Source organism: Patagioenas fasciata, chromosome 1 (genome assembly GCF_037038585.1).
Source record: "Patagioenas fasciata isolate bPatFas1 chromosome 1, bPatFas1.hap1, whole genome shotgun sequence".
NCBI classification, from domain to species: Eukaryota; Metazoa; Chordata; class Aves; order Columbiformes; family Columbidae; genus Patagioenas; species Patagioenas fasciata.
Genome location: NC_092520.1, coordinates 149,699,593 through 149,724,287, shown reverse-complemented (window position 1 = coordinate 149,724,287; position 24,695 = coordinate 149,699,593). Strand labels below are relative to the sequence as shown.

Below are 24,695 nucleotides of genomic sequence, written 5' to 3'. Positions count from 1 at the left end.
GCTTTAAAAGGCACAAAATGAGTGGTACCAGTTTTGGTTAACTCTAGGTATCTTGTGTTAAATGCCTGTGTCCAAACACAGTAATATTCAGAGGGTAATGTATTCACCTTAGCATAGACTAGATGACTTCTTTTTGAGGCTGGTTTCTTTCCACTGAAAATAAAAAGAGCTTGGGAGAACTCTTAAACTTGTGTCTGAAAGTTTGACACGTGAGGTTATGCGAGATGTCCCACCGCTCTCGTAGATCTTCTTTTGTCCTCATCTGTGACTTGTTTTGTTCGTAATTGCCTCTGTCCCATGAGATACAGCTCTCTTAGTCTCAGTCTTTTCCCCGTTTTTGTCAAAGAAAGGAAAGTGGGAGCTAAGAAATTATATTGAAACATCTTTTCCCAGAATGATAGATGTTGTCTTTTGTAGCTTCCCATTGGGCGTCAGTGTGTGAGTCATTACCGAAGGCTGGGACGTCATTGTGTTTTCTCCCATGAAGAGCTCCTCTTCAAGATGGCTGCAGATCCAGAGTGCTTGGATGTTGGGCTGGCTGCCATGGTCTGCAAAGAGATGACCCTAATGATAGAGGAAGAGACACGGTTAAGGGAGTCTGTTGTACAGATGGTGAGTAGTAAGACAACACTCTGACTTTGCCTACAGAAGAACTTTTGCTTCCCTCTCCCCCTGCCTGGATCAGAGTTTTTAGCAAATGTTTCATTTTATTTTTTTCTTGTTAGGGAGTGTTGATGTCTGAAGAAGAGGTGTTTGAACTGGTTCCAGATGATGAGCGTCAGTGCACAGCTTGCAGAACAACGTGCTTCTTGTCAGCTCTTACATGTTCCTGTAATCCTGAGCGTCTGGTATGCTTATACCATCCGTCTGATTTATGTCCATGCCCCATGCAGAAGAAGTGTCTAAGGTACACTTGATTTCTCCCCCGCACCACTTTTCTTCTATATCAAATAGTTTGCTGTAGGCCAGTGACCAAATACAATATTTGGCCATGCTTCTCTCTTCCATTCTTTAAGGAGTGTTTTTAGCCTCTTTGCTTGTTTCTTGGTTCTAAAGCAGCAGGTATTATCCATGTTCTGTCTTCCTGGCCTTGTTACAGCTGGAAAAACTCAATATAAGTAATATCCTGGCTTTTCTATGGCCGTTAATACCCTTTCTGTATTTTCCTTCCCTATTTCCAGGTACCGGTACCCACTAGAAGACCTTCCTTCTTTGCTGTATGGAGTGAAAGTCAGAGCACAGTCTTACGACACTTGGGTCAGTAGAGTTACAGAGGCTCTGTCTGCCAATCTCAACCACAAGAAAGGTCAGATTTCTATCATTCATAGTGGGATGTCCTGAAACTCCTGCATGTGTTTTGTGTTCTCATTTAATGAGAGAAACACTGTCTATTGTTTAGCGTAAAAAAGAAATGAGCTAATCTGAGAGCATAATGCGACTCATTGTGTATTTGAAACTGAATTAGATTGTTGGAACCTTGATTGAAAGCCTTTGAAGCAGTCTAAAATCTCTTTTGGTTTTGCATACAGATAATTTATGTACTGTTATTACAGATGTGATCGAGCTGAGAGTAATGTTGGAAGATGCTGAAGACAGGAAATATCCAGAGAACGATCTTTTCCGCAGACTCAGAGATGCTGTGAAAGAAGCAGAGACCTGTGCTTCAGTAGCACAGCTGCTTCTCAGCAAAAAGCAAAAACACAGGTAGGACAGGCATTTTTTTTCAACAGTTTCCGTCTGTCTGTTTTATTACTTGAATGGACCTGGAAATGTAAGAACCCTGAGGTGTCACTGCTTACTAACGTCTTCTGGTGTTTGCTGCCCTCGGTGCTGTGACTCAGAGACAGATACAGTGACACAAAGGGTCAAAAAAGTGCACTTGGTTGGAATGGGTTAAATATACTGTTCTCAGCTGACTGGTGTACTGAAATGTGAAATCCTTTGGAGAAGTGTGTTTGATCGTTGATTGGGTATTTCTCTGAATGGGTGGGAGAGTTGTACGGAAAGAGATCTAGGGGAAGAAATGTAATGGAAGTATTGACTTGAGTGTTTATAGCTAGTCAAAGCCAGCAGTGTTCTTTTTTCCCCCTGTGAGTTTTACAGAAGTGTGTTATTATATGTGATCATTCATCTAAATTTTACATTTACAATTGTATTTAAGTCCATAGGTTGAAAGATTGAATTTTGGTTTTCTTTAATGTTTCTGTAGTGATAAGATGTAGATTCATTAGCAGGGAACAACTCTTCAGTGTTTAGAATCTTGTTCTGCTTGTGAAATTGCTGTGCCTGTCAGTTATGTGTATCAAGTCTTTAATTTGTGTAGTGTGTTACTTTTAAGTCTTTTACTGCATTCAGCGGGCTTGTGATACTTGCTGCAAGTAGTATATAATGGAAATGTGTTTGCAGAGCATGTCCTACTCAGTACAGTCTTTTCCTGTTGCAAGGCCAGTTTCAATAGTTCTGTGGCTACAAGAGAGCGAGCACTCTAGAAAATAACAGTTCTTTTCAGAGCTTGTTGCTGTTATATAACTGAGCCTTCTTGCAGTGCCTGTCATGGCAGTCAAATTCTTGAGCTGCCTGAAGCAAACTTTTTAGGGCTCTGTTCTTTGCCTGTTTGAAACAAACCCAATTTGAAAGTCATCTAGACTTCCCTACTTGGGAAGAGCAGATTAAATTCTTTTGAAGATGCTTAGAGGAATTACCTTAAATTTAGTTTTCAAGATTTTGTAATTCTTTGTGGAGTTTATTTTTTGAGCTCTTAAGTGATGGAAATTCTTTTGTAAATTCTCAGTAATATTGATTGCCTTCTGTCACTGGGAGTGCATCCAGGGATCATCACTTTCTCTCTCACTTAATATTGTTTTATTATGTCGATGATTACAGCAGACAGAGCCAAGATAGTGGAAGGACACGGACCAAACTAACTATGGAGGAGCTGAAAGCATTTGTACAGCAATTGTTTAGTCTGCCCTGTGTTATCAGCCAGGCCCGACAAGTAAAGGTAAGTTTGCTTCTGTTCTTTGGATATATTTTAAATGTTGTGCCTTTAAAAAAAAAAAATCCAAAAAAAGAAAAACAAAAAACCCCAAACAAACAAAAACAAAAAAAAACCTCAAACAAAAACCACAAACCAATCAAAACCAAATCAAACAAACAAAAAACAAAACCAAGACAAACAAACAAAACAACAGATAATACTGCCTGATGTAAAGAATGAAAGGCCTTATTTTTTTTTTTCCCTTAAGAATCAGTCCTGCACTGGCAGAGATTGATTGGAGTGTTGCAGTTCTAGCTTCTAATATAGAGCAAGGAACTGCTTTGCAGTGATATCTGTGGCCTCAAGAAAGGCAGTAAAATACTCTTGATATATGTAGCTCAGTGTTTTCTGCTTTACTGGGTAATCTTGCTATTTGTCACTGAAGTTTTGCTGATGACATGTTGCTGTCTGTCAGTAATGGAATAGTAACATGTATTTCCTGCTCATTTGCAAGTACATCTCTGAGTGGTTAACGATGGTGTTTGTACTTTCATGTTAGTGTAGTCATAGCAGCAGGATATGTACAGCTTAGTTTGGTAGCCTAAGCATAGGTATCTAGTGACCTGTGAGATGCTCTGGAGTATTCCACCTGGAAGAATACCTTAGCTCTCTTGTGCGGCGGTGCCAGATGGTGTGGGGTGTTACACTTTATGGTCACTGTTTAGGCCACTGAACAGAACACTTCACTTGACTGCGCATACACTTTTTAAGGGTACCTGTTGCAGTGGGCATGGTCAGATGTGGTGCTCACTGTAGTTAAATCAAGATAACAGATCCTCCCCACCGATCACTGTCCAGATGGCCCAGTTTTGTCTCTCTGAATCAGTTACTCTTACATGGCATCTTTAATGCTATCTGTTGTGGTGGGATTTCCAGTTAAATCCTACCCTTTGTATGTTTTGGTAGAAACTTCTGAGGGTTATATTGGTGTGCTGCTTCAGGGGAGAGGGAAAGCAGTACCACATTGACAATTGTTCACTAAATACTAAGCCTTTTTTTCCAGGTTACAGCCCACTTAATCTGTGTGCATGACCTGCATTTCTTGTCCTTCATGTGTATCTTTGCACCTATCTTTGAATGAACCTAGCCTAACAAGTAATCATACTGATTCCCCTGGCTGCTATTATCGTTTATCACTCTGGCAGTCTGTATCATAGCAAGTGTCTTCAGCAGTAATCTTAATTTGTTTCTGTGTTATCGATGATGAACTGTTAAATAGTGCTTTGCCTACTAACCAACTTCTGGAAAACTCCTTCAAGAGAGATCTTTAATAAATAAAGATTTTTCACCTGGAGGAATGGTTTGAGATGTATGTTAACCATTGATTAGCCCATGTATTCTCTGTTGATGCAGTTTTAAGAAGAATGTTCTATAGTGCTAGATTGAGTTCCTAAAATTCTAAACATTGCCTAAACATGCAGTTACCCCCACATAACCAAACCTATAATTAGTTAGTCTTGTTTGAAAAGACCTCTTTTCAGTTAGTGTTTCCTAGTGTTGGTGAAGTCTTCCTCCATTCATGATTTCTGTATTAACTTTTCCATGGTAATTCATCGTTGAAATAATGTAAACAATCATTATATTGGACTTCCCTCTGAAACTGGCACATTGTTGCTGAAAACAGGTACCTTTAGAAAACTATAGAACTCCAGGATACAGATTTTCCAGGCCTGTTGACTCTAATCTTCGAAGATGTTCTTTAATGTGTTTCTCAGAAGCTAATAGAATGGAAAAATATATTATCCTCATATGATAGGAACATTTTACTACACCACTTCTTTTGAAATACAAACCAGAAATATTTACTATTTATTAATGGAATTTTATTGTCACCTATAGATGATGACCAATAAGGTTGTTCTCAGAGGATTTCTTTATTTCTAGTGTATTTAAAACCTACTTCTAATTAGGACATAATTTGTAGATTGCAGAGCTGAATGTATACAATAAACTCTTAACAGTTTTAATTTGTATTTTTATCTAAACATCTTCACCCAGCTAGTCTCTCTGTTCCCCTTCCCAAGCCTTAGGAAGCTTGTTCTGTTAAAGTACTGTGCATGTGTATGTTCTTGAAGCTTCGACATAATCACTAACCAATAAAATAAATATTATCATTTTACTGGTTATGAACCATAGTCTCTTAGTTTCTGAATGAAGTCAGATAATGATCGTTTATGCCTAAGCGATCACTGACTTTCAGCATGGCATTTGAATGCAATTATCCATTGTAATAAATTGCAAAATAATTGTCATGTTGGATGATGAGTATTTTCTAACACAAAAGGCATTATAATTATTAAACTGTAACAATTTGCTGTTGTCACTATTAAACGTTCAGCATACGTTCCCTAAATCAAAATCATTATAATGTGGATCTTGTTGTTTTTTGTAAATGCTTTCTCATTTCCAGACAGTCATGAAAAGCAGCATCAGACAAGAAGGGCAGTAAGCTAAGGGTTAGGAAGTGCTGGCTTTGCTCCTCATTGGGCCATCAACTTACTATCAGAAATACTTGTCTTTTTGTAAGAGGCTCAGGAGTGAATCAAGTTGAGTATAGTGGTTGAATGTCCTTGGATGAGTCTCCTGCAGACTTTCTTTCCTGTCTGTTTTCTTTGATTTTTTTTTTTCATTGCAGTGCCAAAACATGAGGATGAGGACAACTGCAACAGTGCAGTTGGATTTCTGTGAAATTGTCTTCTTTCTTTAGAGGGTTTTGCATTTTAATTTTTTTCCTTTTTGAGATAAAACCCAGGTGTGTTTAAGTAGTGGGCCTGCTTTAGGAAATAGAAATTTAAAATCTGACCATTGTTATTTTAATAATCTTTTGCTATTCATGTCCTCCTACAACTCTGACTTGTACTTTTTCCTCAGCATATTGTGTTCCCTTGTGTATTACCATCACTTCTGTAATGGCCCAGACACTAGATTGAACAGACAGTCTGTTTGCAGAAGTCTCCTTCCCCCACTATTTTAAAATTAATGTTGACTGGGCAGTGCTTAATATTCTGTTTTGTTGGGAGCTGTAGTTAGTTGCAGTTGTACTATTTAAGGTGCAGAGTTTCATCCATCTAATATGCACAGTGTATGAAACATTAGGCCAAATGAATTTAGACAGTCTGTTACTTAATATGTGTCAGACTTGATGGATTGTGACAAACTAGCTGGCGGTGTGTGTAGAAGCGATGACTGATTATGTGGTGATCACATCCAAATTCACAGCCGACTGATCCCTCAGTCAGCTTTCCCTTTTGATTCTGTGGGTGTTTGTTCCAAATTGATTTGTACTGTATGTGACTTCAGAATCTGCTTGATGACGTGGAAGAATTTCATGAACGTGCTCAAGAAGCTATGATGGATGAGGTCCCAGACTCTTCCAAGCTGCAGGAGTTGATAGACATGGGCTCTGGCCTCTATGTAGAACTTCCTGAACTGCCAAGGCTGAAGCAAGAACTGCAGCAGGCACGATGGCTGGATGAGGTGAGGTCCACCCTCTTGGATCCCCAGAGGGTCACCCTGGATGTGATGAAGAAGCTGATTGACTCAGGTGTGGGCTTGGCACCACACCATGCTGTAGAGAAGGCCATGGCTGAACTGCAGGAGCTTCTTACAGTCTCAGAGAGGTGGGAGGAGAAGGCCAAGGTCTGCCTGCAGGCCAGGTGAGTGTTCCTTTGCAATGTTCTTATAGGTCACACAGTTCAGGGATCCTCAGTCTATCTTGAGGGGTGTGATGAAAAATAGGGGTTTTGAAACTGTAGTCCTTTTTTTTTTTTTTTTTACCTCCCAGCAGTTTGCTCATGAGTTGGATTTGAGGTTATTACTTGCAGAAGAGTTGATTGCCTGTCAGGTTGCACAGGGACAGGAGGCTTTTATTTGATGCTGTCTTTGCTCTTCATCCTCCTCAACAAAAAACACTGAGTATACTACACAAGACATTTTCCTCAATGTTAAAGAGTTCTGGCACTCTGCCTTTTTGAACTTGATTGTGCAAAGTCCATCAGCTTTCTCACCTCTCCTGTTACTGGGTAGCATGTAGCACCCTCCAAGAATAGAGCCATGGTATCTTACACTGCAGTGCAGTGATGAAGTTGCATCACCAGCTTATCAAATTTATGTCTTTAGTTGACTGGCATTTTGAGAGGAGGCTGGAATTTGTTTTTTCTTACTTTAGACCACGCCAAAGTATGATGGCTCTGGAGGGTATCGTCAATGAAGCAAAGAACATCCCTGCTTACCTGCCCAATGTGCTGGCACTGAAAGAAGCTCTGCAGCGGGCTAGAGACTGGACAGCCAAAGTGGAGGCCATTCAGGTAGGCGTTACAGCAGGGACTTGGAATCTTCTGCTTACATCCTTTATTTATGCATATTCTTTACTCCTAGCCCCTTTACCCACAAAGATGACCTGAAGGGAAACCTTGCTATAGCTGTCAAATGTGTTTACTGTAGCTCTGTGCTTGAAGTGCTTGAATTTCTTTTTGTGCTGCTCTTTCCCCATTGGCTATCCAGTTTGTTTCCCTTCCTTTTATGCATTTTATGGGGGATGTAAAAGCCTGCAAATTCATTATGATACAAATGTGACTCTCAAAGGACTTTACTTGGTATTGAAACTGTTCTTCGTACTGTCACTGGAAATACTTAGCTGCAGCAGAAAATGTTCTGCTCACAGGTCTTCGGTTTTGGAGCTGGCTATGGAAATGTGTGGGTGGTATTTTTGGTCTCTTTTTTTTTTTTGGTTGTTTGTTTTGTTTGTGTCTTTGTTTTTTTGTGTGTTTTTGTTTTGGTATGTTTGTTTGTTTGTTTTCCCCCGAAATGGTGTAAGATTTAATGTCACTGATGGCTGAAATTTTCTGTCTGAAATAGATGAAGTTATAACAGTTCAGTAGTCCTTCCTTCTGTTGTTCTATCCACATAAACTGATCCAAAAGGGACATGGCTTCTGTGATATTTCTAAGTGCTGATTTCTGGACTACAAATGCTGCTCTTTTATCAGGTATTTGTTGGGAACTGAAGTGAGAATCCTAATTGGTTTCACATCAACCTCTATACAACTCTCGGATATTGTAGTTTCCTGTTAAACAGACAGCATTTAAGACAACCATCTAGAAATGAAATGTTGTCTTACTCCATAAGCCAGCTAGCCATGTCAGAATGGCTGTTAAAATAAAAACTGTATTAGATAGGCTTAAAAATATCAGTAAGGTTTAAAAATATTGGGAAGTTTTAAACCCTGCTTTCCTTTCCTTTCCTATGGAATTCTATTTTAGTCAGTGGCAAAATAGTGTATGGCTTGAAATGAAGCTGGCCTTTGAATAAATGGTGGGATTGTTGGCTTAGAAATGTTTCTTTTACCCCAGAATGGGAACAACTATGCCTACCTGGAGCAACTGGAGAACTTGTCTGCCAAAGGCCGCCCAATACCGGTGCGTCTGGATGCTCTGCCACAGCTGGAATCACAAGTGGCTGCAGCACGGGCCTGGAGGGAGCGCACGGGGAGGACCTTCCTGAAGAAGAACTCAAGCTACAGTCTGTTACAGGTGAGCGACAGACACTTGTGCGTCAGCCATCAGAAAATGGGGCTTGGTGGCCCTCTGTGGTCTGGAGGGAACAGCTGGTTCAGTTACAGTAGATCAAAGCTCCTTTTGAGAATAGAATATTGTAAAAAAAAAAACTTCAGCTGTTCTTAGGTGAGAAGAATTAAAAAGGCAAAATGTCCATGTTTGGTTAATCTTGTTTAATGTGTAGAAAACCTCAACTGTTACTTTTGAAGAAACAGATGAAAACTCTCTTTCAGAGGGAAAGAAAAGGAGTTATCTTTTTGTCTAGTTGTAGAAATGCAGGCCTAAAAGGGACATGGAAAAGCTGTCTTTAATCAATGAATGTTTCAGCTTGTTCCACTGCTTAAATTCTAAGAAAATAGATTAGATATTTTATAAGCTGTTTAAGAAAAATTAAGTCAGCTGCTGTTTATTTCACTTCAATGAATGTAGTCACTGTCTTTGTTTTAATAGGAGTCATTCATGTGTTTGAAGATTGATCGCATCTACTTGACAGGCTTCCCTTTACTAGGGAAAACAATTCCAGTTCTTTCAATGCTTTCTTGTAGGCTGTGTTTTTCATAATCTTATCTTGTTGCTATTCTCTGCGGTTTGTCTTTGCTTTTAGTGTGATGTCTAAAAGCAGACAGAATCCTCTCACTGTGGCTTCCCTAGTGCCTCATGAAGTACAATAATTACATCTTGTGTCTCAAAGGGGATACTGGTTTCTAATTTTTCCCAGTGGGATCTACCCCAGTTGCAACATCATCACAATGATTTCCGTTCGGTTTATGATGCACTCTAGGTCAATTTTTTGTTCTCTGTATTCTTCTGCCTGACTAGTGATTTAATGTGTTCTGGTTTTGCATTTGACTGTTTTCGTAAATGTATCAATCTGAACTTGCCTATATTGAATTTAATTTGCTAGATTTGCCTTCCAACTAAACAAGATTACTTAAAACTTAATTCTTGTCCTTAAAACTGCTTTGCAGCCTCTCATGTTTGTTACTGAAAGGTTGATAGCATATATTCAAGTTTTGTTTCAGCTACCAAGCTGCTGATGTAGATGTGAAATAATGACAAGTTTTTAAGACTTGAAGTGAAGGTGCTCGAAGTGAACGTTAAACTACTGATATATAACTGCATACAGTATTTCAGTTAGCTATATGTACAATACCTTAATCTGAATAGATTTTGTAATTTAATAATGAGAACACTGTGGCTTTCAAGTTGACCTGCCATATCACTGTGGTGCTGATTACATGCACATTGCCTATGAGGGGCATCCTTTTCTGCTTATGTCTCTTATTTCCAGCGTTAGTTGAGAGATATCAAACCTGCTAGATTGTTGAGTATTTTTTGTTCTCTGGTGACTCTGTTGTAATTCCTTTATTACATGTTTCCATATATGTCCCTGAAAACATAACCTTATAGATTAGAACTTGTTTCTGTTTTTGGTATCCTTGGCTCTGTGTAAGTTTCTTGGTGGTTACAGGTTCTGAGCCCTCGGACTGATATTGGTGTTTATGGGAGCAGTAAGAACAGGCGGAAGAGGGCAAAGGAGTTGATGGAGAAGGAAAAGGAGAAAGATCTTGACTTGGAATCTCTGAGTGAACTGGAGGATGGGCTGGAGGAAGCCAGAGACACTGCAGCTGTGGTAAGGAGCACTGAAAGGTAGTGTCTACTGATACATGGGTTTAGTTTGTCTGTAATCTATGTAGAAACCTTATGGAAAAACTGATAAAGGAATCTCATCAAAACAAATATCTCATGATGTTTGACACAATAATATAGTTCAGATTTAATTGCAGTGAAAATAGAAGGAAGCACAGTTCAGAGTATAAGTGCTGGTATTTAATATGTATTGGGTTATGGGTAAGATTTAAATGCTTTTGGCTTAGTATCTGTGGCTGCTTATCTAATGTTATTAACATTTATTGAAACCCCATGATAATAATGTGGAATGAGGTACAGCTCTACCTAAAACAGTACTAAGATGTATTTGGTTAGGTCGATTTTTGAAGGCAGTCTGTAAGTGCTTGGTCACAGAAACTGGCCTGGGGGAATGTTGTATTTGATTCTTCCTTGTTGGGAGGATATTGGTGCAGCTTATCAGAAGAATTTGCTGTAATCTGGCCACGCTTTCTCCAGGAACAAAAGAAATATATACAGGCTCATTAATGTGGCTTATACAGAGCCTGTTTTACCTTAGTATGCTTTGTTATGGTTACTTGAATGGAGACACAGAGGAAATGCAATTTGCTATAGGAAGATATGTGAAAACTCAGATGCTTCTGGTGCTGACTCAACATTGAAACAATGCTCAGCTGCATTGTCTTGGTAGACAAATGGATGGTTTGATTCTGACTTTTGTCCTGATATATATGGAGAAGGTTGTCTAATGTTTGCACAGAATCTCTGTCAGGAGGACTCAGGGGAATAGCGAGTAAGCAAGGAGGGGATATTATAGCTGAAGTTTTAATTAGATCACACTATTCCTACATTTTTGACTAGTTTAACGAGGAAGATCTCTTGATATCTGTTTGTGTTTTGATTGTGGGTTTTTTGTTTGTTTGTTTTCCTGTGTTGCTAATAAAACGCAATCTGTCTCAGCTGTGAAGGTCATGAACTGTTTTTTGTCTTTGCTGGGTAGGTGGCTATATTCAAGGAGCGGGAACAGAAGGAGATTGAAGCCATGCATGCTCTCAGGGCAGCTAACTTGGCCAAGATGACTATGGTGGATCGGATTGAAGAAGTCAAGTTCTGTATCTGCCGCAAAACAGCTAGTGGATTCATGTTACAGTGCGAGCTGTGCAAAGACTGGTTTCATAGTGGCTGCGTGCCTCTTCCCAAAACAAGTTCTCAGAAAAAGGGCTCTAGTTGGCAGGCCAAAGAAGTGAAGTTTCTATGTCCGCTTTGCATGCGTTCTCGAAGGCCACGGCTTGAGACGATACTGTCTCTACTGGTGTCCCTGCAGAAGCTGCCTGTACGGCTGCCGGAAGGGGAGGCGTTGCAGTGCTTGACAGAACGTGCCATGAGCTGGCAGGACCGAGCACGGCAGGCTTTGGCCACTGATGAGTTGTCCTCTGCTTTGGCTAAGCTTTCTGTGCTCAGCCAGCGAATGGTGGAGCAGGCAGCACGGGAGAAAACAGAGAAAATAATCAGTGCAGAGCTACAGAAAGCAGCAGCCAACCCAGACCTGCAGGTAGGAATTGCAAATATCTTGCACTTTACTATGCTTGTCCTTCATCAGTCTCTCGAAATGCCTTATCTGTCTTGGAGGAGCTTGTGGGGGGAGAGGGGATGGCAGTTAAAAGCTGAGGATTAGTCATATCAAAATGACTTAGTTGAGTGCTCCTCAGGCTGTGACTGGCTTCAGTCAGTTACATGCTGCTCCAGCAACAGCTCTGTTGCTTTGTACTCATTGTCTGTAGCAACTGCTGAAGGTGCTTGAAGGAAACTCTTGTTCAGATCTAGCAGCTGGCTAAGGACCTGAAGATGCATAAAGCAGTAACTACTTCAGTGTCCAAATTCCATTTCCCTCTTGACAGAATCAATGATCTCAATATTTATAATTTCTCATGAATTATCATTCTTGGGCATTTGGTGTCTTGTTAGTAAATTTTAGTGAGGATGATAGGCAAACTCTGATACTTCTGCAGTGGACCTCTTCATCTTGAGATTGAGATCAGATGAGGCTGTGGTGAAGAAATTCGTACAACCACAGGCTATAATTTGGTAGCACTGAACAGCAGTATTTAGATATTTCTAGTCACTATTATTCAAAACCATGTAAATAAAATGTAACAAATTTTTCCTTGGATATTTCCCTATCCTTTTTCACATTTTGGTGTAACTAGGTTTTTTCTGTGACTGTCCAGGCCGAAAGAACCAGCATTGTCCTTGTCAGTAACTAGCTTTTTTATAGTTTTCTGGAAATTGTATTATTTCCTTCCCGTATTCCATTTTTCTTCTAGGGACACTTGACTAGTTTCCAGCAATCAGCCTTTAACAGAGTGATAGGGAGCGTGTCTTCATCGCCACGGCAGACTGTAGATTACGATGATGAAGAGACAGACTCTGATGAAGACATCAGGGAGACATATGGCTATGACATAAAGGTAAGTAATCCATTGTGGCTTGCCAGCATGAAATTAATCCAAAACACCTGTTTTTCATTAATGCAATTTATTTCAGAAACTTTTTTGTATCTTAAGCTATGGATATTCCTCCCTGGCTCCTGTTGCAGAAGAGATGCTTTTTGATTTTTATCTGAATGTCTCAGTCCTGGACTGCTGGGAAGTTTTGTAATGCTTGTAATCAAAATTTCCAAACGTCTCCATTTCTAAAGGTGCTTGTTAGTGCTAAGGAAAAAGATACACTTCTCATTTATAATACCATGGAGGATGAACATTGTCTTTATGCCCTGTTCAGAGACATCATGAATCATAAATATGAGTAAGTCTCTATGCCCTTCAACAGTTTTTGCTACAGCAAAAAATTAGTCTTTGAAAACTGCATGCCCTATATGACGTTCCCTGATGACAGAGCTTCTTTCATATTTTCATACCTTTCTCTTCATTCAACCCTCATATAAAGGCTGTATATGTGTTGAATTTTGAATCTGTGGAAATATTCAGGGCTACATATCTGGATCGTGTTGTAAAACTAGTGTCTGGATTCAGTTCAGAAACTGTAAATGCAGTTAAATTTTTAAAATATTTTAACTAAAGAACAACTGTCATGAGAAAAGGCAATTGTAGAGATAGCTGAGTGTGTTCAATGTGATGTATTTCACTTCAGAACTTCTGAAATGTCCTTTTGATATATATAGAGACAAAAGCAATGACACTGTTTCTTCCTGTGCAGTGGTGTTTTTTTTAGCAATAGTGTCATATCTACCTTAAAAGATGGTAACTTAAAAACCAGTGTGGTCATGTAAATTCTTCTAAGGCAGATTTTGTGGTTTATAAAGGGACAGCAAATAGTCCAGGTATGATTTACCTCAATCTCCTGTTCTTAATATTTGTTTCTAAGCAGCTTTATGCAAATACACATATTTGTCTTAGGATCCCATGTGAAATGCCAACAAGAATTCATTGCAATTGGGTGCTACAGCTTTTAATTAAATTAGTTTTATATTAAAGAAAATTCTAGACTATTCTTTGCGTCAGGACTCATAAGGTGGCATTTCTGAAAAATGTGGCATTTTCTAAGGATATCATAAAGCATACATCAAGAAAGATGGCATATACCTGTAGGATCTGAGGGTTTTGCGGGAGTTTTATTTCATTTGTTTAATGATTCTTCTGACAGGATTTCAAAAGCTGTTACTTAACCCTTTTTATCTGGATGTTCATCACTATATGTAATTGTAAAAACCTAACAGTAAAAGTCTGCCGAAGCAGAGCTGATAGAGACCAGAAATGTCTTTTGATAGGTCAGCTAACAAGGTTGGAGTAGAAGACAAATGTTCAACCAACCAAATTCTTCAGGTCTAAACTAGGAAGAAATAGTCAAGTTGCTCAGAGTTTGTTTTTATGCTGTTGGCTTTCAAGGGCTGGGGTTTTTTTTTTACAGTTTATGACCTATAAATATTTTTCTAGTGGAAGATTTTTTTTAAGTATATAGCCCACGATGCATCAGTTATGAGTTTGCTCTTAATAACTTCTTGTGGACCCTGTAGAAGTAACTGTTGGATCCCTAAGTGTCCATAGGCTGTATTTTGAATACCAAAGTCTTGGACATCTCAAGTACAACAGTTGTTACAAAAACAGATGTAAAAAGGCCTCCTTGATTATATTGTGCTTCATCTAATTAAAACATGTTTCTTGCCAGCAAATGCTTAATTATGAGTGCAATAGCTAGACTTGTGAGAGTTGTTCCAGGCAGATTGATCCACTGGTCTAATTTACTCTAAATTTTCTTCCCCTTTAATTGTTTTTGGTTTTGTCTCATGTATTTTTTCTCATTCCTTTGTACCTGTGTTGCTTGTGGCCACCAAATGATGATACCTTTTTATTAATTTTGCTATTGGTGATGAACTCTCTTTAATGTAGTGTATTATGATATCCAGAAGAAGATACTGTAAGAGATATGACATTTACTGTGTAGGGAGAAATATCTTTATCTTTCTGGATACATTTATTCTACCTCTTCATCTGGGCAATCTGAATTTTGCACTTCTAGTTCTGTACTGGAATCATTAGTGTGCACTTCACTTCCTTTTAAACATGTAACTGAAGGCCAGAGAGAGATTACCATTCTTAAACTCGCTTTTTATGTCATGAGATGACAGTGTCTGGGTGGTACAATTTCCTGAGTTGGCCATTTTGGGACCCACACAGCTAATCTTCGGGTAAATATTGTCAATAACTGCTATTGTCAAGAACTCCACCACTTTCTCTTCTTTTAAGCCAGCTACTTGGCTTTTATTGTTTTCTGAGGAGCACAATGTGTTGAGCATCTTATTCAATGCATTGAGCTGAGCGCAAACCAGTGCCATCATTATTCTGTTCATGGAAATATTCACAACAGTCTCCAGTGTTGCAGCCCTCTTCCTTTCAGTGTTTGGTCTTAACTTAAAACGATTCAAGACGGCCATAAGTCCTTGTCCTAGGGCAATATTTGATTGTTTTGTTGATAACTCTTGCTGTGCTGAAACCTCCTGGTTTTACTCACCTGTTAGATCTTTAATAATTTCTCTCTATAGTAACCATTATGGACTCAGCATACTCCTGTTTTGCTGAAGATGCCAGTCTTTGTGATCAAATTATTCAAGCAAAAAAAGTTCTATATGCTAAGAGTAAGCCTCTTTTCATTATGTTGACCTCTGAAGACCATACTTGAGGGACTGCTGAGTGAAGAAACTTGTCAAGTGTTTCTCATAGACCAACTGTAAATATGTTCACTTATCTCCATTGTTGCTGTGTTCATCTACTGTTTAAGTAGGGGTGTAACTTGCACCTTTTGCACATGGTCTTGGTGTCTCTGATGTGGTGCTTCAAAGTTAGGTTTTAAGAACAGCAGACTGGTCAGTCTTAGTAGAATTTACTTTGAAGAAGGTATTTTCCAGATCCAGGTGTTGCATGTTTTCTGTGGTCTTTTTCAGGACAATGCCAGTGTAAAATCTTCTAGCAGCTTGGAGCCCAATCTGTTCTGTGATGAGGAAATCCCTGTTAAATCAGAGGAAGTGGTAACACACATGTGGACTGCTCCCTCATTCTGTGCCGAACACGCATATTCATCTGCTTCTAAAAGCTGCTCTCAAGGTATTTGCTTGTATATACATTGAGGTAAAGTTAAACAGATAGCTGGGATGAGCAGTCAGTAAGGAGGTTGACAGCTCTGTTACCTGTGCTAGGTGTAGAGCGTATGTTGTCTCTAAGAAGGCATAGTACAGGGGTGTCAAACTTATTTTCACCAGGGACCACATAAGCCTTGCAGTTGCTTTCAAAGGGCCAAATGTAATTTTAGGACTGTATAACTGTAGGAGTAATTACATCTGTACAGTCCTAAAACTACATTCAGCCCTTACCAGGCAACTGCGAGGCTGATGTGGCCCCTGGTGAAAATGAGTTGGACACCTCTGGTACGGTAGAATTACATTGCACTTAGTTCCCTAATGTCTGAAATATAAACGTGTGTCAATGTTTTTTGCTTGCAATTGTCTCCCTCCTTAGATTGCTCTTGTAAAAAGTATGTAATTTCCTTTGTTTTTCATCTCTTCCTTTTGTCCTTATACAACTTACCTCCTGTCTGAAAGGTTCTAGCACTCCAAGGAAACAGCCTCGGAAGAGTCCACTGGTACCTCGCAGTTTGGAGCCCCCTGTATTGGAGCTGTCACCTGGAGCGAAAGCTCAGCTAGAAGATCTAATGATGATAGGAGATCTACTAGAGGTATCACTGGATGAGACCCAGCACATCTGGCGGATTTTACAGGCGACTCATCCTCCCTCTGAGGACAGGTTCCTTCATGTCATGGAGGTATGGAACTTGAAGAAGTATTCTGGTATGCAAAAAAAACCCCACCACATTACTTTGGTGTTGTTTTTAAAAATATAATGTTGAGTATTTGAGTGCTTAGTTACTTGTTTGGATTTCATCCAGGGAGTAGTAGTTTCCAGAAAATAACAGAATAAGAAATCCAAAAATTCAGTTCTTGACTACTCATGCCATAGCACTGTCCTCCACAATTAACCATATTTAGAACACTTTTCTCAGGCAGTTCCATATGCAAACCTTATTTTAGAAAATATAAGGTTAGGGAAGGAAACGCTGTTCTTGATTATGCTTGGAATCAGAACTGATCTGCAAAAGAATTACAAGAAATGTTTCAGAAGATGGAAAGTCTACACTTGTGTAACTTGTATGTTGTGAACTTTTGTTTTTACTGAGGAAGGAACTATTCTTTTTCAGAAAACATGGTTTGGTAATGCAGGCAATAAGATTCCTGTTCTTCCTCAGAATAACACAGACGTAGCAATTTTTTTATTTGTACATTTTAAGAAGGCGTGCTGATCATTTTGCTTGGCTGGCAATGAATGAGGCAGGTTTATCTACTGATTCTGAAGTCTAGTCCAAATCACTTATCCTCATTCATACAGAGGGTTAGGGACATGTGCTGGAAGAGGAGGTGAACTCTTGTGTTGGAGAGCTGTACTGGAACCCATCCTTCATCATCTGTCCGCTGAAGCTGAGGGTCAGTTTGACCACGTGTAGTTATGATTGTTTTTGGGGTTCTTGAACTGTGCAGGAAATATATTGAAAATGGTTCTTTCTTGACTTTTTGGTAGTGTACAGTAATATAGGATGGAAGATTACATGCTGTGAACAGTGAGGTTAGATGAGCATATTAATCACTTGTCTCATTTTCTGAGTGCCATCCACATACAACGTCTAAGTCAAAGAGCAGCCAAACTTCTGTCAGCTCGGACAGCAGTATAAAGCAGACCTTGCCTCCAAAGAAGTCTTGCTTTGCCATGTTTTGACCCAAGTACTTCACTTCATAAACTTAATGTACTTTTAATCTAATGATTTTGGCATGGAGTTGATTGAAGAACAATTTGAATGCCAGCAAATAGTAATTTATAAATCATATGCCAGACTGTTATAGTAATAGTTAAGCACAGCTTTTCTCTTTATGTTGGGGTTAAGAGGAAGTGTGTGTGTGTGTTGCAACACTTTCTGGTTAACCCTTCTGAATACTTGTTTGACCAGAACTACTAATTTTGAATTGAGTACCTTTCTATGTCTATTTAATGCAAATCAGTTAGACTTTTGTAAAATAATCTTCAGAGGATTTGCCTTTGGGTGGAGTAGCTATATTAAATAATGTACAGTAAACAGTCTTTTCATGGCTTGTGGTGTGTCCTTAATCTATTAATAATTAAGGTTACAGCATGTAGCTGGATTAACTAAAACTGATTCAGTCCTGTTTGCACTAAGGAGCTGCACATGCCACTGTCTCAGCTATAAATAGGACTTGTCACTGTGGATGCTACCTGCAGTGACAGCGTGCCCATTTTAAGCCTCACTTCTGATCTGAATCTGCTATTTAAGATTTGTTAATGATGCCAGGATATTTGCAATGTGTGCCGGTTTGGAAACTATTCACATAATGGTTCTGTTCCTTCTCTTGCTTGAGTTGATGATACATTTTAAGAATTCATCAACTGCTCTTTCTAAATCTCCAGAATACCAATTGCTTTTTCTCAAAAATAATTACAGGCAAGACTGACCTAGGATGAAAAATAGGCAAGAGCATCTAAAAAATTATTAATCTTCTCAACTTTTGTTAAAAAGCAATGTGAGAAGGGATTTGTATTTATTGCTCTTCTGCCTCCTTACCCTTGCTGATGATTTACTTTTTCCACTGGACAGTTTTGATTAATTGTACTTTGACACAATTGATACCACTTACTATTTTTTTTCTAGTATGGCGAAAATAAAGTTGAGCCCCTTTTTGTTAAGAATTTGTAACATTATGTTGTTGGATGGGTTCCTTCATACCATGTCAGGGTACCGGTAGCGGTAAGTACATCTCTTAAACCACAGCTTTGCATTATATGGAAATTCGCATTTGAAAAAATCTCTTTTTCCCCTTTCTGTGAAGGATGACAGCATGGATGAGAAACCACTGAAAATGAGAGGGAGAGACTCTTCAGAGAGGAAGCGGAAACGAAAGCTGGAGAGGGCAGAGCAGTTCTTTGGAGATATGAAGCAAAAATCTAAAGATCTGAAAAAACTGGAAAAACCCAAGAAGAAGAAGCTAAAACTCACCATGGATAAAACAAAGGAGCTAAACAAGCTGGCAAAGAAACTGGCTAAGGAAGAAGAGCGGAAGAAGAAGCGAGAGAAAGCAGTTGTCACAAAGGTGGAACTAGCGAAGGAGAGTGCGGAGAAAAAAAGAGAGAAGAAGGTTCTAGATATTCCTTCTAAGTACGACTGGTCAGGAGCGGAGGAGTCGGATGATGAGAACGCTGTATGTGCTGCACAAAACTGCCAGAGGCCCTGCAAGGACAAAGTGAGTTTTTGCTTAGTTGTATTACATCATAGGCAATTCCGTGCAAAGTCACAAAACCCCAGTGCAGTTTGATAATTAGGTTGAGCAGCATGAGCAACAAAAGTGCTATGATTGAAAATGAGAGAGGATTGAGGAGTACTTGCGTAGGTACGCAGATGTATTAGATAAAACTGTAAAACTTCATTATTCTCTTAGGTACTTTAAAAAAGAAGAAGATGGAAGATTAGAATCTAGGAAGAAGTACTCAGTCTTGGTTGGAAAGTTTAACCTCTTCAAGCTGTGTAATTTTTTGCTGGCTGTGTGAAACTCACATTGTCTGATTCAAAGGATTAATTCTTTGACTCAGCTAGAAACGCTTCTGACTTCAATGTGTTTCTGAGCAAAAGTGGGATGTGTGATGTTCCTAAATGAAGTGAATTTTCTGTATTTCTTGGATACAGTCTGTGGACAGTGGTGCTGCAGTCTGAGTGATCTACAAACTGCAGTGTTCCACTTGTTGGAGATAAATAATCAGTAATTTTAGATTTGATTGGATGGTTACAGAAGAAACTTGATCCGTGCCTCTCTATAGTACTGCCTGTCCTGATTGTCAGGCTTTAACACCAACTGATGATCAAAAAATGGTGGTGTGGGGTTTTTTTTTCAGATTTTTTTTTTTTCCTGCATTTTAGAAAGAAATAAAAAGCTCCAATAATAACTGGGATTGACACTATACTGCACTGTCTTGCACAAGAGAGTAGGCGTAAATACGAATGCCAAGAACTTATTTTGCAAAATTGAAACATGGAATTCAGATGTTCATTTGAACACTTTAAAAGACCAGTTAAGACTATTTTTGAAGCCTTAAACTTAGGCCAAGGTTAGAAATTACTCAGTCACTCAAAAGAAGATACAGTCTTTGTACCACCATTTTCTTTACTTCCCAGATGATATTTAGTTTATATTAGTACATTTTTACAGGCATTGAGATTGCAAGAGGGAGGAGAATGCCTGAAAGTTTATATTATAAAGAAGGTTGTACTAAATTTGTCAAACTTCCATAAATTAAACTGAGTAAAATTCCTGGTTGTATAATCAAAGCTTTTGATGTAATGACTGTCTTTCTGTAAGGTCGGACATGGTTTTGTACATTCAAAAGGTAAATACCATATAAGTGAAAACTAGCAGATACAGGAATGTAATGACTGCAGCTGTTGGTGTCCATTCCTAGTCACTTATAAAAATTTGTTCAGGAAGAGTTTTCCTAGAAACTGAAGTAAAATCTTGAGCTGATAATGTTTCTTCATTTTAGATAGGTTGCCACTACTGTTATTTTTCTGATATATCTTCATCTTCACATATACCTCTAAGGTGAAAGCAGAACTACAGCAGTAACGATTTTTATACCTGTACCAGTGTGTGCCATTAAAATTAAGAATATTTGTTCCTTATCCTGCAGATATCAGTTTCTGCCCACTGACTCAAATTAACGTGTACTTTTACTCAAGGAATTACACAGATCTAAAAACTCCTGTTTTTTCCTTCCTAAATTTTTATTTACTTTTTATGCCTTTTCCAAATTGTTCTATAGCAAGTTCAGCTAAAAGTCTGAAATACTGTAGCTTAAATGTTCTGGCACTTTGGAGTTAAAGTTTGTGTGAATCTTTCAGCATTTGGTGGCCAGCCCTGTACCCAGTATCTAGCTGACAGAAAAGCTGTTGAAGTCCTCCTGCTTTCTGTAATTTTTAAGTTGCAAAAGCAACCATTTGATAAAGCAGTCTAAGCGGATATGTATAATTAGGATTTGTATTTGTAGACTCTCATCTATGCTGAAGTAACTATCCCTGAGCAAACTCCTGTTTTAAGTGTGCTCTAGCATGCTTGTCCTTCATTTGAGGAGAGCCGAGTGTCACCTTCCTCAGTAGTAGCAGTGTGCGTTTGTGATGGTTGGATGCAAGAGGGTCAAGGTTTGTTGGAACAGTGTTATTTCTTTTAATAATTTGGAGCAGCTTGTTTAAACGAAGTCTGTAGGGTATTAATTTATGCTCAGAAACCTTTGTGTTCTAGGTATATCAAGTGGGCTTAATAGAAGGTATTTTCTTCTTAGATGCCATGCCCGTCTGTCTGTCTTGGTAATGTGTGGTGTGTTGCTGCTCTGATCTCTTGCAGGTCGACTGGGTGCAGTGTGACGGTGGCTGCGATGAGTGGTTTCATCAAATCTGTGTTGGTGTCTCTCCGGAAATGGCTGAGAATGAGGATTACATCTGTATAAACTGTGCAAAGAAGCCAATGCAGGGACCAGGTAGTCCTGCTCATGCACCACCACCTCCTTTCTTATTGAGCTACAAACTACCAGTGGAAGATCTCAAGGAGACAAGTTAGCAACTACTCAATGCCTGGAACTTGTTGGGAAATGGACCACTGAAACCCTACAGAAAGAGAGGGTTTGGAGCTAATGTAGCCGCTGAGCTTCACTTCCAAGGATATACAGACCTGCAGCAGAGTTGGTCCCTTCCTTACAGCTGGCTTCCTTCACACAACGAGGACGTCAAGGCACAGTGGTACCGACTCATCTATGCAGATGCCGCCTGATTAGGAGCTCCAGCCAGTGTTTTTTGACTTGAGTATTTCCATCTTTGAGTGTGGCTATTGCTTTTAAGAGACTGAGCAAATCCGAGGCTGTTAGATTAGACACTTCAGGGTGTTAGAAGTACACATTGGCAGTGGAGCTGGCCTGGAATTGGTGGGTGTAGGCTGGAGCTTTTAGACCTACCATGTTGCCCTAAGGAGGTGACTTTGGAAGTTTGTCTTTTGCCTCCCCATGCCAACCCAGCAAGTAGAGCAATGTCTTGGGAGAGTTCAGTTGCCTCCACGTCCAGGCAGCTAACACTACACTAAAAGGATGGGAGCAAGTGGTTGAATTTCTTTTAATTTCTCTATTGTAGCTAAAGGGCAGAGGAGCTCACGATCTCAGAAATTGGCAAAGGTTCTGTTCACCAAAAAGGAAACCCAACTCTACTCCACTAGGCAAAATCTTTTCCTTAGTGGGGAACAGCTCATCTTCCTGTCCTGAGGAGGGCCAGAAAACATTGATGAAGATGTCTAGCTAGACCAGAGCTTGGGAAGAGCAGAGTGCTTCCCTTTCCACAGGGATGCCCTCTCCTGTTCTAGGCTTTGCGTAGGATTCTGCACTCCTGCACATTAAAGTTGTCTCACGCAGGGTGGAGCTGGCAAAGGAGGTACAGCATCCAGGGCACCAGGTTCAGTGATCTGTACCCAGGGATGGGAAGGAAAGAAGACAGCCCACTTACCTCAGAGGTTACACTGACATGTGCTTCTGTGAAAAGTTTCACTCACAACTATTCCCAGTATCACCAGGCTACGGGCATGGCCTCAAGCGATACCAGCAAGCAGTGTGCAGATACTGTTCGCAGCGCAAATCCCCCTCCCTGCTGGCTTTGCTGGATGTGTACCAGTGTACAATCAGCAACAGTTCTTGTCTGAAGTTGCCCCTGGCTTTGCCAGAGGACCAGAGGGCTTGGGGTCATCCTGGGTGACAGTTGTTTTAGTAAATCCATTTTTAAAGAAGGACTTGTTTTTACTTTTTTCTAAATGTCTCAGACTACTGACTTGTTCTATAAATAGATTATTTTTCTTTGATTTTTTTATACTTACCACTGTTAACCAGCAGCACAGACAGAGGTTCACAAAGCAAAAACCTGCCCGTGGGCTTGGGTTTTTTTACTCCATTCCTTCCTTGTAGTACAAGGAATTAGCAGTTACCTTCCCCATTCTAGCCTGACCAGCTGCCTGTGTTTAAATAGGTAAATACATTTCATGTGCTACCTTTGTGTTTGGGTTTGTTCCTATTAGTGGGGCATCTGGGCCTTAATGACTCCAGTGGATGCTGGCTTTGTGTATGTGAATGTCTGAAGCCAGCCCCTGGGCTGTCTTGTCCCCCTCTCCACTCGCTCCCTATTGTGTTTCCATTCTTCTGCAGTTCTAGGAGTGTTGTAAGTAGTGTCCAGTCTTACTAGGAGCTGGATTGGGATTTAAAGAAATATTGACAAAAACGAAAGTGTTCTGTCTTGACTGTTCTGTGTCCCTTCTCTTGTTCTCTAATATTTGCAAGTTTATTTGTCTGGCAGAGTTATCCATCCAAAAAAAAAGTCAGCTCAGGTAAACGAACTTATCAGTTTGTTTTATTTGTGCCCGCTAGCTGGGAAGAGGAAGATGTGCGAAAGAAAAAGAACTAAGATGGAGGTCAGAAGATACAGGGTCTTGGGGAGATTTTGAGTGCAAATTGAGCACAGACTTCTGGTTCTACTCCTTAAAGACTAATATGGTATTAAAAGCAAAAGCAAGCTGTCGTTAATCATGTGGCTGAATGGGGCACCCTAGCAAACTTAAGAGTATTTTTTTGTTTACTTATTTATGAAGGAGTCTATGCTATAGCTAGACATACCCTCTTTTTGCCTCCAGTTAGGTTTTTTTCTATTCATTGTACCCTTAGTTTTGATAAACTGGTTTAAACAGATGTTACTTTCCTCAAAGCTTTGACTGAGGATACTACATAAATGTTTCCCTAAATGGAGTGGATAGACTTTATCTGTCACAGATGTTTAATCGTTCCAGAAGTAGACTAGTACAAGACTTCTTAAAGAATCCCAGTGTTCTGTATTTTCATGACTCCTAGAATCCATGGCAAAGGAGGGAAAATATGGTTAGCATATCCTGTTAGCCACTGAACATATCCTCTTAACCATTCCTACGTTCTCTGTTGCGATAAAATCGTTGTATGTTATTACCATCAACTGGAAAAGAGATCTTTTAGTAAATCTGCTGCACTGAATGTTCCTGTTTCTCTGAGTAGAAGGTGTGGTGGAGATTGTTCACCATAGCACTAGTTACCGCAAGACGGAAACAAACAGGTATATGATGCCGTGGTCAATCATTCTACTTGTAGCAGGCATACGAGAGAGAACAGAAAGAAATGTGCAAATTATGTGCAAAAGGTCACACTTCTAGTAGCTGTTTTTCATGTTATCACATGGAGAGGCTCTTTATTACGCTGTCGAAAAGAGATTGCCACAGTTTTTCTAGTTATGGATGTCTCATCTGCTTTCGAGTAAGGTGTTCATAAACTGAAGACCATTATTAGCTTCACCTCTTATTGTTTAAGCTTATTTTTAAGAGCATAATTCCTCTCAAAGGATTGCTGATAGTATGAACTTATGAATAAATGTTAACTTTTTGAAAAATCTGTAGATAATGTAGTTAGTGGTTGAAAAACCTAAACAGCTGTGGTATTGTCTCTAGATCTTGAGGTTTTGAATTTTTATGAAAACATATGCGAAGAAGCAAGCCAAAGTTAAGCTAAGGATATAATTTTCTTACATGTCTGCTACAGCTTTCGGAAAATCTCTTGTGCTGTGGGGACAAAACTCTCAGTACAGACAAAATCTTAGCTAATGTATCTAGAAAGGTATGTGTCTTAGTGCTATATTCTACAAAGCATACTAGCCACTGCTCATGTTTCTCTTCATGTGTCTGATACAAAAGGTCAACAAAATGCTGTTGTGAGGAACCAAAAATGGCCAGGACTTGAGTTGTGTATCTTTTC

At 39.4% G+C, this 24,695-nt stretch overlaps 1 protein-coding gene across 2 annotated transcripts in view; it reads left to right on the top strand.

Moving 5' to 3' along the window:
* Positions 1-24,333, top strand: part of KDM5A (lysine demethylase 5A) — a 50,192-nt gene extending 25,859 nt beyond the window's left edge. Inside the window, exons 14-28 of one of the 2 annotated variants that reach the window (XM_071817428.1) lie at positions 418-612; positions 726-907; positions 1,182-1,306; positions 1,554-1,704; positions 2,887-3,001; positions 6,338-6,693; positions 7,206-7,344; positions 8,389-8,568; positions 10,064-10,225; positions 11,222-11,773; positions 12,546-12,689; positions 15,680-15,839; positions 16,334-16,554; positions 18,683-19,093; positions 21,242-24,333. In XM_071817428.1, the coding sequence (XP_071673529.1) occupies positions 418-612; positions 726-907; positions 1,182-1,306; positions 1,554-1,704; positions 2,887-3,001; positions 6,338-6,693; positions 7,206-7,344; positions 8,389-8,568; positions 10,064-10,225; positions 11,222-11,773; positions 12,546-12,689; positions 15,680-15,839; positions 16,334-16,554; positions 18,683-19,093; positions 21,242-21,454 (3,306 nt within the window). In that variant the 3' untranslated portion in view covers positions 21,455-24,333. Of the gene's footprint in view, positions 1-417; positions 613-725; positions 908-1,181; positions 1,307-1,553; positions 1,705-2,883; positions 3,002-6,337; positions 6,694-7,205; positions 7,345-8,388; positions 8,569-10,063; positions 10,226-11,221; positions 11,774-12,545; positions 12,690-15,679; positions 15,840-16,333; positions 16,555-18,682; positions 19,094-21,241 lie in introns of both variants that reach the window. The other variant, XM_065841590.2, reaches the window with a different exon arrangement.
* The last annotated feature ends 362 nt before the right edge of the window (positions 24,334-24,695 follow it).